Source organism: Polyodon spathula, chromosome 4, assembly GCF_017654505.1.
Source record: "Polyodon spathula isolate WHYD16114869_AA chromosome 4, ASM1765450v1, whole genome shotgun sequence".
NCBI classification, from domain to species: domain Eukaryota; kingdom Metazoa; phylum Chordata; class Actinopteri; order Acipenseriformes; family Polyodontidae; genus Polyodon; species Polyodon spathula.
In genome coordinates this window covers 1840722-1860239 of record NC_054537.1, presented here as the reverse complement: position 1 = coordinate 1860239, position 19518 = coordinate 1840722, and the positions used below count along the sequence as shown (strand labels likewise).

At 41.1% G+C, this 19518-nt stretch overlaps 1 protein-coding gene across 2 annotated transcripts in view; it reads left to right on the top strand.

Moving 5' to 3' along the window:
• The window catches only part of xylb (xylulokinase homolog (H. influenzae)), a 53074-nt gene that overhangs the window by 14493 nt on the left and 19063 nt on the right, over window positions 1-19518 (top strand). For both annotated transcript variants that reach the window (XM_041246831.1, XM_041246830.1), the window contains exons 9-15: window positions 1937-2055; window positions 2307-2388; window positions 2816-2856; window positions 3908-4023; window positions 4502-4617; window positions 5500-5573; window positions 6237-6333. In XM_041246831.1, the coding sequence (XP_041102765.1) occupies window positions 1937-2055; window positions 2307-2388; window positions 2816-2856; window positions 3908-4023; window positions 4502-4617; window positions 5500-5573; window positions 6237-6333 (645 nt within the window). The remainder of the gene's footprint in view (window positions 1-1936; window positions 2056-2306; window positions 2389-2815; window positions 2857-3907; window positions 4024-4501; window positions 4618-5499; window positions 5574-6236; window positions 6334-19518) is intronic.

Below are 19518 nucleotides of genomic sequence, written 5' to 3'. Positions count from 1 at the left end.
TCTTTGGTTTTAAAGCTGGTTTGCTTTCTCTTGATCAAGAGAAGGCTTTTGACCGGGTAGACCACCAGTATTTTTTTGATGTTATTGGGTCATTTGGCTTTGGTCCCAGGTTTCTGGGAAAAATTTAGTTGCTCTACAGTAGCATTTTTAGTGTACTTAAAATAAATGGTGTATTATGTCTCCTTTTAAAGTCCAAAGGGGAATTCGTCAAGGTTGTTCCCTATCAGGAATATTATATTCTCTGTCATTTGAACCCCTGATGGTAAAATTGAGAAAGATATTGAATGGGTTGTCTATCCCTACTGTGACAATGGAGCCTGTTAAGGTGGTGGCTTACATTGATGATCTTGCTGTCTTAGTAACAAATAAGAAAGACATTCAGATCATAGTGGAGAGCTTGAGGGTATGTGAAAGAGTGTCCTCAGCTCGGTAAATTGGGACAAAAGTAATGCCTTTTTAATTGGAGAGTGGGAGGGCAGCAGACCACCAGATTTACCATCAGGGCTTAAATGGAATAGGGAGGTTTTCAGACATCTGGGTGTTTACTTGGGAGAGCAGGGACTGGCTAAAGAGAATTGGGAAGGAGTACTGGATCAGGTGAAAGGCTGACTGGATAAATGGCAGTGGCTTCTAATTAAACTTTCCTATAGAGGAAGAGTTTTAATTATTAATAATCTGCTCACGTCAATGCTGTGGCACAGATTAATATGTGGGGATCCCCTCCGTGTCTGCTGTTGGAAATTCAGAGATTATTGCTGAGCAGCTTCTTTTGGGATGGGCTGCATTGGATAAAGCAGGGGGTGCTATACTTGCCTGTAGAAGAAGGAGGACAGGGACTGATGGACATAAGAAGCAGAATAACAACTTTTAGACTCCATTCGCTTCAGAGGCTGCTGTACTTTCAAGAATCACTACCCTGGAGAACAGTAGCTTTTGCCTTCCTTCGTTTAGTAGGGAGGTTCAATTTTGATAGGCATCTGTTCTTATTGGATGTTGGAAAGTTAAATCTCTCTGTCTTACCTGTTTTTTATAGGGGGATACTGAATGCTTGGAAGGTTTTTAGAATTAACAGAGATTTGAAGTCTGTAGGGTTGTATTGGATGCTTGAAGAGCCTCTAATTTATAACTCAGCGTTAAAGTGCAATCTTTTAGAATCAAAGAGTTTTTTGTTTTACTTTTAATTTCCAGTGCAGTAGTGAAGGCCGGTAATTTAAAGAATTTTGATAACCAAGCCTGGAAAACTGCAGAATCAATAGCAAGTGAGCTGGGTGTGAAGTCAGTGCGTGTGATGGAGGGATTTTTAGTGCAGCTTAAAGCTGTTTTGCCTGCAGAAGGGTTGCAGAAGTTCCTAGGAAAAAGCCAGCTGGAGACAGAACCGTCAGAGTTGGACCTGCAAATTGAACCTGCAATAGACAGACCACTGATACCCTGGGGCAGATCCTAAAGTTTGGAGAAGGATATAAGGTTCGGTTCAGGGGGAAACAAAAAAAAAAAAGATATGTATCAGACATGTGTGAAAGTGTTGCATTTTCAAAAGTTGAAAAACTTGCCTGATGCACACTGGCGAGAGAGGCTACAGGTAGAGGACTCCATCACACCTGCATGGAGGAATCTGTATGGATCACCAGTTCCTGAAAGAGTGGGGGATCTGCAGTGGAGAATATTGCACACCATTGTGGCCACCAACTAATTTCTCTCCATTATTCACCTGGGGGGAGAAGATACCTGTCAATTTTGCTTGATTAGGGAAATGGTTTTTCACTGTTATTTGTTTTGTCATCGCTTAAAGCCTTTGCTTGAGTTATTGAATGATTTGTTTAGTGAATTGGGTCTGAGTTTTACTCAAATTACTTTTATTTTTGGGGTGAAGAACACCAAAGGAAATAAATATATTTGTCAATTGGCAAATTTTCTACTGGGCTCTCTTTGTTGCCAGGCTCTGGGATGAATTTAATGGACATCTCTAAGAAAGAGTGGGCACAGGACTGCCTGACAGCCGTGGCACCTGGGCTGGGAGGGAAGCTGGGGAGCCCACTGCCTTCAGTGGCAGTTCTGGTAGGTGATCAACAAAAACGAAATCTCATTTACAGCGTATAATTGCGTAAGAAAATACGCCAGAAACTGCACACGCTGGAACTGTGTTGAGAAACTACGCAAAAACAGGATGCATGCTGTATTCGGGGTGAGTGGATTGACTGTGTGCTGGGTACAATGTGGTGGATTTTTCCATTCAGTTACTGTGAACATGCCCTTTTAAGAGGAATGTTCAGGGGCTCATTTCCAATCCTAATTGGTTTCCCCTCTAGGGTTCTGTGTCGTCATACTATGTCCAGCGCTATGGCTTCTCGCCTGACTGTAAAGTGATAGCTTTCACAGGGGACAACCCAGGTAAGTATCCAGCCATCTCTTAATTGGTTTAGAGCCCCCCCTTGTGGTTTCCAGTGATACTTCAACAAGTACATTAATTAATACAAGTTAAAAATGTCTGTTTTTTAGGGATTCATTTACTACACTTGAACACCTTTGTTTTAAATGACCCTTCTGTCACGATTTTTTAATTACATTTAAAACATTTTTAAACAGTTTGTGTGAACTCTACGGAGTTGAAGTTACCAAAACTTTGAAAAAATAGATACGTAGATAGGAAACTTAGCAGTACAATTATACATGCAGTGACAGAAGGGGGTGTAATACAAACCCCTCTGCCTTCTTTTAAAACACTAACAGCAGACAGCTGATGGGGAATGCAGGCATCTTGATTGGTGACCGGAGAAAGCTGGTTTGAGTTGAACTTGTCTTGTCCTGTTTTGTCCAGGGTCCTTGGCAGGGATGAGACTCCAGGAAGGAGACATTGCAGTGAGTAAACACCATGCCGATGAATTAATAAAAGGTCATGTTTGAAATTGCTCTTTCCCAAAGGGTCTTCCCATGCCAGATACGCAGATGACTCCAGGGTCGCTATCTCAGAATGCAGGGATGGAAATAAGACTCATACTGCATAGCACTGTCACCATTTGGCTCAAACTGCTGTGCAGTGGGAGTCTATTTCCATCCCTGCAATGTGACAATTATCCAGGCTTGTGATACACATTCTGCTGCTGTGCTGCAGTACTAGTAGAAAACTACTGTTCTGACAGTACAGAAGCAATGTCCCATCAATACTAAAGCAGACAAGGGTCTAGGTCCCCCAGCGCCTCCCCGTTGTGTGCAGGGTGAGTCATACAGCCAGGGGAGTTCAGCTTCACGTCCTGGCTGTGCAAAGTCTCCGGTTGTCGCCGGGGTTTCCGGGGGGAGCCTGGCATTGGCTCTGGCATTCCCGTGGGTTAGGGAGGCAGAACAGGCAGGGACTGTTTCTCCTCATTGTGCCACAGCGGACTCCACCGGCCAGACGTGTAGTCGGATCAGACAGATACCTTCAGGACTGGATCCTCCAGGGGCCGCGAGCTTCCAGGGAGTACAAGAGGAAGCAGCTCGGTCGTGGGCTCGGAGGACACCCACTGGACCTTCAGTTCTGAGCTGTGTGGGGAACTGCTGCAGTGAAGAGAAAAAAAACAAATCATAGAAATAATGGGACATTCTAAACCGAGCTGAAAATCAGGGGTTCTAGAATAGAATGATAGAATGATAGAATGCCCAGTGGAAAGCTGCTTGCAATAGGCAAGGAAGATTCTTTCTTTTTTTTTTTTTTATTGTGGGACTCTGCAACTTTATATTTTATGTATATTAAAGTTTAGGCAGATACATTTTGTGAGTACTGCGACAATGAAATGTTGAAACAGCTTTACTATATTGTATGTTTAATTTCAGTCTTGTTAAAATACAGTTGACTCTGTGGTAGTGTGTGGACCACTGTATATGGATATCACGTGCATGTTTGCTAAGAGATGCTGTGTTTCTGTTGAAACAGATCAGTCTTGGTACCAGTGACACAGTCTTCCTATGGATTCAGGACCCCAGACCCACAGTGGAAGGACATATCTTTTGCAATCCAGTTGATAGCCAGGCCTACATGGCATTGATATGGTAGTACTTATTTAAAACCCTCTCCTTTGGAAGAATTACATTACATTACATTACAGTGAAATACAATGCAGAGCAACAGATAAAACACAGTGAATGGTTGTCTGAGTCATTCAACTGGAAACAGTATGAAATCAGGGAGGGTGTTGCAGCTCTCACCACTGTCTAGGTGTGTTTACACTTACAACCCAGACCCGAGCTGGCTTAGGGTCAATCAGATTAAAGATTCTTATCATCTGAGCCACCTGTTTACACCTGAGTACAGAACTAGGCTGGCTCTGGCCCTGTATGCATGCGCACTGCCCCTGAACTCTAGTCGTATTGACTACCCCTGGCATGAAAACAGTTCCCTCCCCAGGAGGGCGTGGTTAAGTCTACCCCAAGCCTGCTGTTTGTGTCACTTGTGTGTTTCTGTTTCAAGGTGGTCATTCCGGCCTCATTAACATTCTCTGGCACCATGTCCCATGTCTGTTGCTTCTAGTTTTAAAAATGGCTCCTTTACCAGAGAGAGAATCAGGGAGGAATGTGCAGGAGGCTCATGGGAAGAGTTTTCAAAAGCTCTGAAGGCCACACCTGTTGGGAATAACGGCAACATAGGTAAAGACAAGTGTGCTAAATGTGTCTTGTGTGTCCTTATGAATAAGCAGGCCAGTGCTGTGAGTGGAGCTCCAGCTTGCTTAGCTGATTGTATGCTTCCTTTAGCTCGCCTGGTGCAGTTCTAGCCTTCGTTCATTCTAGGGTGTCTTAGCGTTATTTTTTAAAGTTTGGGAAATTTAGTTCTGCAGTGTGGTAAAGGTGACTAGAACACTAAAGCTACAGCACTGTGTGCCAAAACGTGCTTAATTAAGAAGACTGACCACATTGGAATGGCCCGTGAAGTTTGCTTTTCTGAAATTAAGTGCTGTTTTACTTTCAAAATTTTAACTTAAATTGTATTTTTTTGTTTTTATTTGTTAAATAAATTCCTTTAGGGCTGATTCAGAAGTAGAAAAAAAAAGCTGTTCAAGTTACAAACCTAGAAATAAACAGAGCACGTATTTAATTTAAGGCAGTTTAAGTCTGGTGGGTAGTTTATTTCTCAGTTTGTAACTTGAAAGGGTGTTTTCCTTTGACATTTTGACTTTAGAGCTTTCTCAGTTTCTTCAATGGTGAAATTAGTTTTAGGTTGCATTCTTCTACCACAGGGTTTGGTGTTGTCTCCACCCCTGGGAGACAGGATGAGAACAGCTCCCAATAGTCATATTAAACAATAGCACCCTTTCAGGTGAGGATTGCTCTGTTTTCTCTTAGTGCTCTCAGTCACGTAGGCAGAGGTGAGAGTAAACACTTCAAAGTGCTGCATTTAGAAATTCTGAACGAAACGTAAGAAATTCAATGACAGTCGTGTTTACAGGACGTTTATTTCAAAGTCTTCAGTTCTTAAAGAGTGAGACCGTCAACATATGTGCATCTTACCAGAACTGTCTTGTGTTGTTTCAGGAATATATTTTGATGTAATGGAGATTACCCCGGCAGCCGTGGGGGTTCACAGAGTTAATGGGGAAAACGACAAGGTAAGACCAGGGGTACAGTTCAACAGGTTGTATTATATTGTATGCAGTCAGCAATATCTAATGCAGGGGTGGCCAAAGTTAGTCCTTCCACTCCTGGTCTTTGTTCCAACCCTATTCTAAATTGTTTAGTTGAACCAATTAAACCTCCATCCAGACCTTGCAGTAGTTCATTATATAATTTTACCTGTTAAACCTGGAGTGGAGTGGCCCTCCAGGACCGTGATTGAACACCCCTGATCTAGCGCATAGCTATTGGGCATTGCCAGCACTACAAAAGAAAACCATTCAAAGTAGCTGGTCACCAGAGGGCGCTCTCTTTTACTTCAGCAATACAGTCTATAGCCCTGATTAGCAGGCATTACCCTCTGCTAGTTGGCAGTCGACAGACATGGTCAACTACAAAGGTAGGCAGGGTTTAATTGCAATTAGAAACTGGCAAACGGTCCATTTGCTGTCTTTTTAAACCTGTAAATCTCTCAATTACACATGATTAACAGGTGTTTTGATGTACATTCATGCCACTTATTTTCCCATGCTGTATGGTTACATGATTCTTTAACAATGCCTTCTTTTATAAGTGTTTTCAAATATTACAGACATCCTCCATATATCATACCCGATTAAGGAATGTGTCCTTCTTCTTCTCCTTGTTGTTTGGCTCAGGTGGCAGGCTTCCCGGAGGAGGTTGAGGTCAGGGCTCTAATTGAGGGACAGTTCCTGGCAAAGAGAGCTCATGCTGAGAAACTGGGCTATAAAATATGTGAGTGTCCTTTCTCTCTGCAGTTTACTAGCCAGTGATAAATGGTCCCTCCTCTTTTGTGGGTGTCAAACACATTAAGTGGCTCACTGAGTCTTACTTTGTGGATAACACCAGAGTGACTTGCTCAACACAACAATTATTCAGTTTAATACCGATGCTTTATTAAACTGAGAGAACAGCATGCAGTACGAAAAGGCATGATTACCAATCTCAGAGACACAGAGTGTGGCAGTCTTTCTTCTCTTCTTCTGCTGTAACACACAAGCTCTAAACAAGCCTGAGGTGACGTCATCACACTCACGGTCCATGCATTACACACACACACACACCCTGCTACTAAGACATATTGCTATAAGAGAGTACAAGAGGCAGACTGGTACAGAAGATTACAAGAGCCTGACAACCTACATACTAAATAAGAAACGTGTCCTTATTAGTAACTTTCCTCAAGCTTGCCTTTACATTGAGTTAAAGAAAATAAACAGACAAAGCACAGCAACATATAAAATAGAAAACCAACACTTTGTGAAAATTCACACGCTCTCTCACAGCTTTCAATACACACAGCTGTGAGGATCCATTGAGAATTCACACGCTCCCTCACAGCTTTCAGTACACACAGCTATGAGGAGGATCCTTTGAGAATTCACACGCTCCCTCACAGCTTTCAATACACACAGCTGTGAGGATCCATTGAGAATTCACACGCTCCCTCACAGCTTTCAATACACACAGCTGTGAGGATCCATTGAGAATTCACACGCTCCCTCACAGCTTTCAATACACACAGCTGTGAGGATCCATTGAGAATTCACACACTCCCTCACAGCTTTCAATACACACAGCTGTGAGGAGGATCCATTGAGAATGCACACGCTCCCTCACAGCTTTCAATACACACAGCTGTGAGGAGGATCCATTGAGAATTCACACGCTCCCTCACAGCTTTCAATACACACAACTATGAGGAGGATCCATTGAGAATTCACACGCTCTCTCACAGCTTTCAATACACACAGCTGTGAGGATCCATTGAGAATTCACACGCTCCCTCACAGCTTTCAATACACACAGCTGAGGAGGATCCATTGAGAATTCACACGCTCTCTCACAGCTTTCAATACACAACTGTGAGGAGGATCCATTGAGAATTCACACGCTCCCTCACAGCTTTCAATACACACAGCTGTGAGGATCCATTGAGAATTCACACACTCCCTCACAGCTTTCAATACACACAGCTGTGAGGAGGATCCATTGAGAATTCACACGCTCCCTCACAGCTTTCAATACACACAGCTGTGAGGAGGATCCATTGAGAATTCACACGCTCTCTCACAGCTTTCAATACACACAGCTGTGAGGATCCATTGAGAATTCACACGCTCCCTCACAGCTTTCAATACACACAGCTGTGAGGAGGATCCATTGAGAATTCACACGCTCCCTCACAGCTTTCAATACACACAGCTGTGAGGATCCATTGAGAATTCACACGCTCCCTCACAGCTTTCAATACACACAGCTGTGAGGAGGATCCATTGAGAATTCACACGTTCCCTCACAGCTTTCAATACACACAGCTGTGAGGATCCATTGAGAATTCACACGCTCTCTCACAGCTTTCAATACACACAGCTGTGAGGATCCATTGAGAATTCACACGCTCCCTCGCAGCTTTCAATACACACAGCTGTGAGGAGGATCCATTGAGAATTCACACGCTCTCTCACAGCTTTCAATACACACAGCTGTGAGGATCCATTGAGAATTCACATGCTCCCTCACAGCTTTCAATACACACAGCTGTGAGGAGGATCCATTGAGAATTCACATGCTTTCTCACAGCTTTCAATACACACAGCTGTGAGGATCCATTGAGAATTCACACGCTCCCTCACAGCTTTCAATACACACAGCTGTGAAGAGGATCCATTGAGAATTCACACGCTCCCTCACAGCTTTCAATACACACAGCTGTGAGGAGGATCCATTGAAAATTCACACGCTCTCTCACAGCTTTCAATACACACAGCTGTGAGGATCCATTGAGAATTCACACGCTCTCTCACAGCTTTCAATACACACAGCTGTGAGGAGGATCCATTGAGAATTCACACGCTCCCTCACAGCTTTCAATACACACAGCTGTGAGGAGGATCCATTGAGAATTCACACACTCCCTCACAGCTTTCAATACACACAGCTGTGAGGAGGATCCATTGAGAATTCACACGCTCCCTCACAGCTTTCAATACACACAGCTGTGAGGAGGATCCATTGAGAATTCACATGCTTTCTCACAGCTTTCAATACACACAGCTGTGAGGATCCATTGAGAATTCACACGCTCCCTCACAGCTTTCAATACACACAGCTGTGAGGATCCATTGAGAATTCACATGCTCCCTCACAGCTTTCAATACACACAGCTGTGAGGATCCATTGAGAATTCACACGCTCTCTCACAGCTTTCAATACACACAACTGTGAGGATCCATTGAGAATTCACATGCTCCCTCACAGCTTTCAATACACACAGCTGTGAGGAGGATCCATTGAGAAAGAAAATAAACAGACAAAGCACAGCAACATATAAAATAGAAAACCAACACTTTGTGAAAATTCACACGCTCTCTCACAACTTTCAATACACACAGCTGTGAGGAGGATCCATTGAGAATTCACACGCTCTCTCACAGCTTTCAATACACACAGCTGTGAGGATCCATTGAGAATTCACACGCTCTCTCACAGCTTTCAATACACACAGCTGTGAGGAGGATCCATTGAGAATTCACACGCTCCCTCACAGCTTTCAATACACACAGCTGTGAGGAGGATCCATTGAGAATTCACACGCTCCCTCACAGCTTTCAATACACACAGCTGTGAGGATCCATTGAGAATTCACACGCTCCCTCACAGCTTTCAATACACACAGCTGTGAGGAGGATCCATTGAGAATTCACACGCTCCCTCACAGCTTTCAATACACACAGCTGTGAGGAGGATCCATTGAGAATTCACACTCTCCCTCACAGCTTTCAATACACACAGCTGTGAGGATCCATTGAGAATTCACATGCTCCCTCACAGCTTTCAATACACACAGCTGTGAGGATCCATTGAGAATTCACACGCTCTCTCACAGCTTTCAATACACACAACTGTGAGGATCCATTGAGAATTCACATGCTCCCTCACAGCTTTCAATACACACAGCTGTGAGGAGGATCCATTGAGAAAGAAAATAAACAGACAAAGCACAGCAACATATAAAATAGAAAACCAACACTTTGTGAAAATTCACACGCTCTCTCACAGCTTTCAATACACACAGCTGTGAGGAGGATCCATTGAGAATTCACACGCTCTCTCACAGCTTTCAATACACACAGCTGTGAGGATCCATTGAGAATTCACACGCTCTCTCATAGCTTTCAATACACACAGCTGTGAGGAGGATCCATTGAGAATTCACACGCTCTCTCACAGCTTTCAATACACACAACTGTGAGGAGGATCCATTGAGAATTCACACGCTCTCTCACAGCTTTCAATACACACAGCTGTGAGAGGAGGATCCATTGAGAATTAGAACATAAGAACATAAGAAAGTTTACAAACGAGAGGAGGCCATTCGGCCCATCTTGCTCGTTTGGTTGTTAGTAGCTTATTGATCCCAAAATCTCATCAAGCAGCTTCTTGAAGGATCCCAGGGTGTCAGCTTCAACAACATTACTGGGGAGTTGATTCCAGACCCTCACAATTCTCTGTGTAAAAAAGTGTCTCCTATTTTCTGTTCTGAATGCCCCTTTTTCTAAACTCCATTTGTGACCCCTGGTCCTTGTTTCTTTTTTCAGGCTGAAAAAGTCCCTTGGGTCGACACTGTCAATACCTTTTAGAATTTTGAATGCTTGAATTAGGTTGCCACGTAGTCTTCTTTGTTCAAGACTGAACAGATTCAATTCTTTTAGCCTGTCTGCATATGACATGCCTTTTAAGCCCGGAATAATTCTGGTCGCTCTTCTTTGCACTCTTTCTAGAGCAGCAATATCTTTTTTATAGCGAGGTGACCAGAACTGAACACAATATTCAAGATGAGGTCTTACAAGTGCATTGTACAGTTTTAACATTACTTCCCTTGATTTAAATTCAACACTTTTCACAATGTATCCAAGCATCTTGTTAGCCTTTTTTATAGCTTCCCCACATTGCCTAGATGAAGACATTTCTGAGTCAACAAAAACTCCTAGGTCTTTTTCATAGATTCCTTCTCCAATTTCAATATCTCCCATATGATATTTATAATGTACATTTTTATTTCCTGCGTGCAGTACCTTACACTTTTCATTAAATATTATTTGCCATTTGCCATGTGTCTGCCCAGTTCTGAATCTTGTCTAGATCATTTTGAATGACCTTTGCTGCTGCAACAGTGTTTGCCACTCCTCCTACTTTTGTGTCGTCTGCAAATTTAACAAGTTTGCTTACTATACCAGAATCTAAATCATTAATGTAGATTAGGAATAGCAGAGGACCTAATACTGATCCCTGTGGTACACCGCTGGTTACCACACTCCATTCTGAGGTTTTTCCTCTAATCAGTACTTTCTGTTTTCTACATGTTAACCACTCCCTAATCCATGTACATGCGTTTCCTTGAATCCCAACTGCGTTCAGTTTGAGAATTAATCTTTTGTGCGGGACTTTGTCAAAAGCTTTCTGGAAATCTAAATAAACCATGTCATATGCTTTGCAATTATCCATTATCGATGTTGCATCCTCAAAAAAATCAAGCAAGTTAGTTAGGCACGATCTCCCTTTCCTAAAACCATGTTGACTGTCTCCCAGTACCCTGTTACCATATAGGTAATTTTCCATTTTGGATCTTATTATAGTTTCCATAAGTTTGCATATAATAGAAGTCAGGCTTACTGGTCTGTAGTTACCTGGTTCAGTTTTGTTTCCCTTTTTGTGGATCGGTATTACGTTTGCAATTTTCCAGTCTGTCGGTACCACCCCTGTGTCAAGAGACTGCTGCATGATCTTGGTTAGCGGTTTGTAAATTACTTCTTTCATTTCTTTGAGTACTACTGGGAGGATCTCATCCGGCCCAGGGGATTTGTTTATTTTAAGAGCTCCTAGTCCCTTTAACACTTCTGCCTCAGTTATGCTAAAGTTATTTAAAACTGGATAGGAACTGGATGACATGTGGGGCATGTTGTCAGTATCTTCCTTTGTAAAAACTTGTGAAAAGTAATCATTTAACATATTTGCTATTTTTTTTTCTTCCTCTACGATTTTGCCATTTGTATCTCTTAAACATTTAATCTCCTCTTTGAATGTTCTCTTGCTGTTGTAATATTGGAAAAACATTTTGGAATTGGTTTTAGCTCCCTTAGCAATGTTCATTTCTATTTCTCTCTTGGCCTTTCTAACTTCCTTTTTGACTTGTGTTTGCAGTTCTGTGTACTCTTTCTGCGTACTTTCTTTTTGGTCCTTTTTTAATGCTCTGTAAAGTGCCTTTTTTCGCTGAATATTTTTTTTTAATTGATCTATTAAACCATTTTGGCAATTTAGTTTTACATTTAGATTTGTCTACTTTAGGGATGTAATTGTTTTGCGCCTCTAGTACTACATTTTTGAAGAACAACCATCCTTCTTCTGTGGGTGTTTTCTCTATTTTACTCCAATCTACTTCTGTTAGTCTCTGTTTCATGCCTTCATAGTTTGCTTTTCTAAAATTGTAAACCTTAACTTTAGTCTTTATTTTTGGGGATTTAAAAAACACTTCAAATGAGACCATGTTGTGGTCTGAGTTTGCCAGTGGTTCTCTGACCTCTGTTTTAGTTATTCTATCTTCGTTATTTGAAAAGACTAAATCAAGGCATGCCTCCCCTCTAGTGGGTGCCTTCACAAATTGTGTTAGGAAGCAGTCATTTGTCATTTCCACCATTTCTATTTCATCCTTCGTGCTACCCACCGGGTTTTCCCATTTTATTTGGGGGAAGTTGAAATCCCCCATTAGTATGGCTTCTCCTTTGCTACACGCATTTCTAATGTCATTGTATAACAGATTATTGTGCTCACTGTCTGAATCTGGCGGTCTATAGCATGCTCCTATTATTATGCCTTTTGAATTTTTGTCTGTTATTCTGACCCATATTGATTCGGTTTTATTTTCTTTGTCCAGGTTTAACACCTGGGCTTCAAGACTGTTTCTTATGTATAGCGCTACCCCTCCTCCTCTTCTGTCCTGCCTGTCTTTCCTATACAGTGTATACCTATACAGTCAATTCACACGCTACCTCACAGCTTTCAATACATAATTCATATATAGACAGTGCTCCGCCATTATAATGAGTTTGTGGAGGTCCATAATTAGGATACTGCGTTATTTGTGTTTTGTCTTATAACGAATATTGGCATTTCTGTTGTTTTGTCTTGCCAAAGCAACAAACAGTCTTGTGCTTACATAGCAGCTTGTCTTACTCGGCTCTGCCCGCGCTGATGTGGGCACCCCTCTATATTCTTTCATGTCCCGCCTCCCCGGACTTCACCACCAATCCCGGCTAAGGCAAGCTTACCACTTCCCTGCTAACAAACACACAAACAACAGGGTCCCTAGACCAGTCCTGCAACAGTATAAATCTTGGCTTGTTACAGTATATACAGTATAATTGAAACTGCTACTCTTGTTTAAATTGTATATATTTTTTTTATAATAAACTGTAAATAAGTAGCACAGAACCCAAAGACGTTTCTACACACTTGTATTGTTTCCTACTCGTTTTATCACATTAACGGACAGTTTGTTTTTACTGTTAGAAAAAAAATTATACAGTGCAAGCACAGGAGCTTTAGAAGTATGATTTGTCCCAGTTTCTACTTAAATGCATTTAAATACTGTAAAAACAACAATAAAACAAAGTTTCTATTACAATTTATCCTAGCATAATTCACAAGGACATCACCAGGATCACTTAAAGTATCTGGAACGTTCACCCAGTGTTTGAAAGTCAAATTGCATTATGGGAGAAATGGGAGCCACGACCTTACTGTGTTCTAACCGATTCCGCAGTGTAACAGGTTGTGTTATAACTTTATATATATATATATATATATATATATATATATATATATATATATATATACACACACACATATATATATATATATATATATATATATATATATATATATATATATATATATATATATATAATATATATACCGATTCCGCACTGTAACAGGTCGTGTTATAACAGGGTAGCACTGCATATATATATATATATATATATAAAATCGTCCCAGACAGCATGAGAATCTCCTGGTGGTTTCTATGTTGAATGGAGTCTGGTTTTGTGTCCACGTCCTCTCGCACGCTGTGAGGAGAGCGGTGGCATGCTTATTTTCAGTGCCAGTAGAGTAAGAAGAAGGTTTCACTTTGATTACTGTTCCAGCTTCCTTTGTTGCAAGGTTTTGGATAATTGGCACTGCTAGCCATGCTGTTATATTTAGTTGCATGTGTGAATCAGCCTGTTCCATCACCCCAGAGTGGGATGACTCTCATTGCCCTTACTCAGAGGGAGAGATTCCTACATCTTCGGAGAGCGGAGTTATTGATGGTCTCTGTCTTAGCAGGAGGCTAATGATCCTGACCTCAAAACAGCAGCAAGAAACAGGACTTCAAAAGTAGAGCTTCTAGTGTAATCTTATTGTTTCAACTGTATTGAAGTGTTACCGAAATGACTCCAATAAAACACATTGTTCACACATTGCTGCCTGCTTGTGCATGTTCCTACGGTATAGATTTTACATTAAAAAAATAATTTTGTGGTTTCAAGCCAAGGGTGGGAATGAAAAACATATTTTACTGTTTAGAAAATACCTATTATTAAACAAATAAGGTCTTGGATTGTTGGTGGAGCTGGATTTAGACTGCCCAGGGAGTGCACGCCTTCCTTCTCAACTGCAGGTGGTTACACATTTACAGAAAATGTAAAGATGGCAGCCCCAGTATTTAGTGCTGTCACTGTGTGCCTTTCACCAGAGAGTAGAAGGCGTGGGGGGTTGAAGCTGTTCTTTCTCTTACAGTAGAATTGCTTTTCAGAAGTCCTGGGATGGAGCTGTTTCTGGCTCTTGCTGGAATTGAGAGTAATAACCTTTGACAAGCTGTGCCTTCAGTTGCTCTATATGAAATCTGCAGATTCAAATTTCAAGGCTTCTTCCAAAGTTTTATAATGATTTAATTTTGCAGAAGTTTTGGCGTGCCTAAACTGTATTAGTCATTAAACTGATTAAACATGTGAACTACTTTTCATAATCACATCTTTATTACAAATGATTATGATTTATTTTTGAGTTTAGAAGCAATTACTTTGAAACTTTGTGCTTGCTATAGAGGTGAGCAATTGTGATCGCTGCCTGTTTTCTTAAAGGTGTTGTTTCTATATGGGTTAATGTTAGTTTAAGATTAAAAGAAGCTGATGATCCCTGTTTATACATGAGTTGTTCCCAGTAAAATATACAAGCATATCAACAAAAGCATCTTTTTAGGGAAAATGTCCTGAGCACTAATTACAATATTCTAACCTTGAAAGTGACACACAGGCTTGGAGGAGGGAGAAGGCTTGTGTCCCTGGCGGTAGGAGTATATTTTGTTACTGTGCTGTAAACAAACTGTAAGCATGGTTTTTCTTGCTGGAATGTGGGAAGGACAGAAGGCTAAATAATGGAACTCTAGGGAGGGATGTGCAGGGAGAGTAGGCACGAGACTGGCCCTTAACACCTTCCTGCATGAAGTATTGAAGATCGCTGAAAAAAAAAAAAAGTTTTGGACACATCATAAATATATTTTTCATTGAACATTTAAAAAAAAAAAAAATTCCATTGCTTTATATGGGGGAAAGGGCATCGTGCATTTGCGTCTTCCGTATGTACCCATACAAAGATATAAAGACTATGGGCTGAGCAGTGACAATGATATAGAATGGTTCTATTCATGTATAATAGGATAGTAATGCTATCACTGTGAGTTAGTGTATGGGCTGAGCATAGACAATGATATAGAATGGTTCTATTCATGTATAATAGGATAGTAATGCTATCACTGTGAGTTAGTGTATGGGCTGAGCATAGACAATGATATAGAATGGTTCTATTCATGTATAATAGGATAGTAATGCTATCACTGTGAATCTCCCACATGCCGTTTTGCAAATTCCAAGCAGGATTTTACATGGGCTTTTTTCAGAAATGGCTTCCTTCTTGCCACTCTTCCGTACAGGCCAGATTTGTGGAGTACCTCAGCTATTATTGACACAAGGACAGTTCCTCTTATATCAGCCATGGAACGTTGTAGATCTTTCAGAGGTGTTCTTAGCCTCTTGGTGGCTTCTCTGACCAATACCCTTCTTACCCGGCTGCTCAGTTTGGGAGGATGGCCTGCTTTAAGTGGATTCTGGGTGATGCTGTGTACCTTCCACTTCTTAATGATCGATTTGACTGTGCTCCAGGGGATATTGAATGCCTTTGAAATCGTACCCCTCATACAGTCATACAGTCACGGGAGTGCAGAGGTCCCAGAGGCTCTCCCCTGGTAAAAGCACAGATGCATGGTGTGTAGGGTGAGTCATACAGTCAACATATTAGTTTATAAGTTGATAGCCTGATACAGAATGAAAGTAATATTTACCACATCTGGGTGACCCCCTTGCCAAATCAGAGTGTTGCTTTTGGTTGTGAGGAAATGCAATGAGCTCGGTTGCAGCTTGCTGTGATGCTACTGTTTGGGTGTGGTTACCTTCAGGGACGTTTGCTGTCTACTTCCACATGTGGTCATGTCAGCATCTTGCTGGCTCCCACAAAACATATTGCTTAGCACACAGGAGCCACACAGCAGAGGTTGTACAAATTAATACAGAAAGCTGACTTGGTCGTGGGATAGGAAGACCTCCACTGATCCTTCAGTTCTCCTGAACCATGTGGGGAGTTGCTACGGTGAAGGAAAAAAATTACTGGACATTCCAAATAAAAAAAAACAAAAAAAAAAAACACTGCAGCCTGCACTAGACAAGCAGCCGTCTGCTTGCAGTAATCTATTTTGAGCTGCAGTGCAAGCAATTTTTAAATTGTATTGAGTTTTTATCTAATTTTGACTCAATATAGACTTAATTTAAATTAAAAATCCAATAACATCCAACCAGTTTCTTTTTTTTGGAAATGTCATTAAGCTTTCAGTTTAATTGAATCTTAATTAGCACTAACTCTCCTAATGTTAATTTTGTACCTCCGCCTCATTTCACTGGAGTAAATACTAATCCGTGTGCAGCCAAGCTGCAGACAAAACCTTGTTAGATATATTGGCAGTATTTCAGACAATGAATTAATGTTCTTTAGATTCCTGCAGAAAACCAGGAGCTGCAGTGAACAGCATTGCTTTTCAGAGTAGAGCAGATTCGATTTGAACTGTCTCTTGACTGTCTGAGTATCAGTCACTTGTTAAAGAAAAGCAAGCCTTTAGGGCAGGATATACCTCGAACTTCAGAGCAAGACTTGCTGGGACAGTGACACTGGCCCTGTCAGTCTGTGCTGATTGCAGTTAAGCACTTTGTGCTGCCATAATAGTAGTACAGTATTTCATGATAGATTTCGAAGTATCACAATTTTCAATTTTTGTGAAGTATATGGAAAACTACAAAGAGGTATGTAATTGAATATGTTAATGTACCATTATTGAGCAGGTTTCATTCGACTTTATGAAACACAATGAGTTCATTCTATAGTGTGATGCAAAGCTTTTGGCCACAGCTGTAGAGTTTCTATTTCAGTGATGTTCTGTATCTGTCTCTGATAGGATGTCCTTTGCTTGGCATGTAGGATCACATACATTTCGATGCTGTTTTTAAAAGAAAACATACCTGGCATATTCCAACTGAGACCAAGCCCCTTGCTGTCTGGGGGGTTAACTATTTCTATAGGCAGTTGGGTCTTCTGCAGATAAAGGCCAAGCGTTTGTTTTCACAGCCACACAGTGAGTTAGTCTCCCAGCTAGTTTAATAATGTACCCTTCATAGTGTTGTGGAAGTATTCTGCAAAAACTAAGCGAAACGCTGGTTATGTCTACCCTGGCGTGTTTCTGTTTTTCATTATCAGGCATCTCTTTCAGATTCCTTAGATTTCTGGCACGCCAGTAGTCATGGCAGCAATGCGGGTTATTGTTATTTTATTTTTATTTGTATTAACTCTGACAGTACAGACTATATATCAGAGAATGTACTGAGGTGATTCCACAGTGTTCAGCTCAATATAGACCATTGCATATTGTGTTCTTTTTTTTTTTTCAAAGTTGCTAACTTTTTCTATGAAGTTTTTTGCTTAGCTAAGGGTTACAATGAATGGAATTGCACAGAATCACATTGACAGCGGTGTCTCATGACCACCGAAGGCTGAGCAGAGATGCAACCTAAGACAGGGCGTGGCCTTTTTCAGTAGCTGGAAAGTGATCCAGCTTCCAAGTGCTTAACCATCCTAGCATAACAAAAAACACAAATAGTCTTTCCCAGTAATAATGTTCCATGTGTGCTACAAACAAAACTGTGTCACCGCCTGTAGTGCTCTGTGTGCCCAAACCGTCCTTAAATGGAATATTCCAGAATTACCACCGGGCTAGCCCTCCAGCTCCAGGCCGTGCCAAAGCTTTGTTTTGTGCTCATTTTTTTAGATTTAACATAAAAAAATAGGAGTAAATTATAAATGTTCAATACAAAATGTATTTATGTGTCCATGTTGGTTAGTTTCACCGCTGAGTTTATGATTCAGGGTTTATAATTTTGATTTTCCAAGGTATTTGTCTGTTCTGGAACATTTTTCCACTGCTGTACCAATTAAACGAAGAAAGAAAAAACACTCAAAGCTTGGAAAGGCATTGAAGACCTGCTTTATCTTTAAGTGACTCCACTCTTTCTGCTAACACAGAGTTCATTGCAATCTGCCTGGTGACAATATTAGCTATGAGAACATGATCAAATTCTCCAAGGCAGTATATCAGCAATATTTCAAGTTAGTAACGAATCCCTGAGTGTTCATTCATTTTGCAGCCTTAGAGGAAACTCGCACAACTTCTTCATCATATACTCAGTAATGACGCTTATTTAAATGAGCCATTTAAAACAAAAAAAAAATAACTTTCCCAGGATTTTGCTTTCAAGTCAGGAAACGTTTCTATATGTTCAGTGTTTTTGACTTTATAACTGCCCTTCTATTACTCTGCTTCCATTGTTCAGAGATGGATTCCATTGTGTGTTCAAAGGGTTTCTCATGAACGAGAGGCGGGGAATTAAATGATTCTCAGAATATCCTTTTCTATGGAGACCCTTGCGATACACTGAATCTACACTCATCCTGGTGTTTATCACCCCTTCATGGCAGCTATCAGTGCTGTGGACCATAGGGTGGGCTTCTCCTTCCTAATTCACAGCAGATCAATGATTGTTAAGCAAACAGCATGGATTCCCCTGGTAAAGCCACAGTAAACCATGCTCTTCAAGCACTTTCGATACTATCAGTTTATTAGCTAAGGGTTAATGTCAGTGCAGCTGCTCAGTAGACAGTACTGTATTTTACTAAAGGAAGAAAAACTGCAGACCTGTCAAGTCTCGGTCTTTTTAGAGACTTTTTTGGTGTCGATTTTACTAGCGGCACGCTTTAAAGAATGGCCATGCTTTTTAATGAACCCCCTTGTAATATTGTGTTGAAAAACCCAAACCTAATTTGAATTTATTTTGACTTATTTTGTCTCTTTTTAACAACGTTTGCTAATATGCTTTTATGGGAGGGGTTTGCCATGACAACGGCACCCCCTTTTCACTTATTTTGCCTCTGTTTTCATCATCTGCCACTCATGTAAAGGTGCAAGATCATCTGTTATGATACAGGTTTCAGAGTTGGGCTCCAATAACAGTCGCTGCAGTGAATGCTCAGCATCACAAAGCAACTCTATCTGGCTTTGAGCTGACACTCCACTCAAACGTGTCTCTTAAAATGATAATTAAAACACGCTCCCCCCTGCCCCGTCTGCACAGCTAACAACCCACTCTGCTGAAGAATGTCTTGCTAGGTCTGGTAAAGAGGGAAATTAACTTGGTAAGGGACCTGTTTTCACTTGTTTCCTGCCCT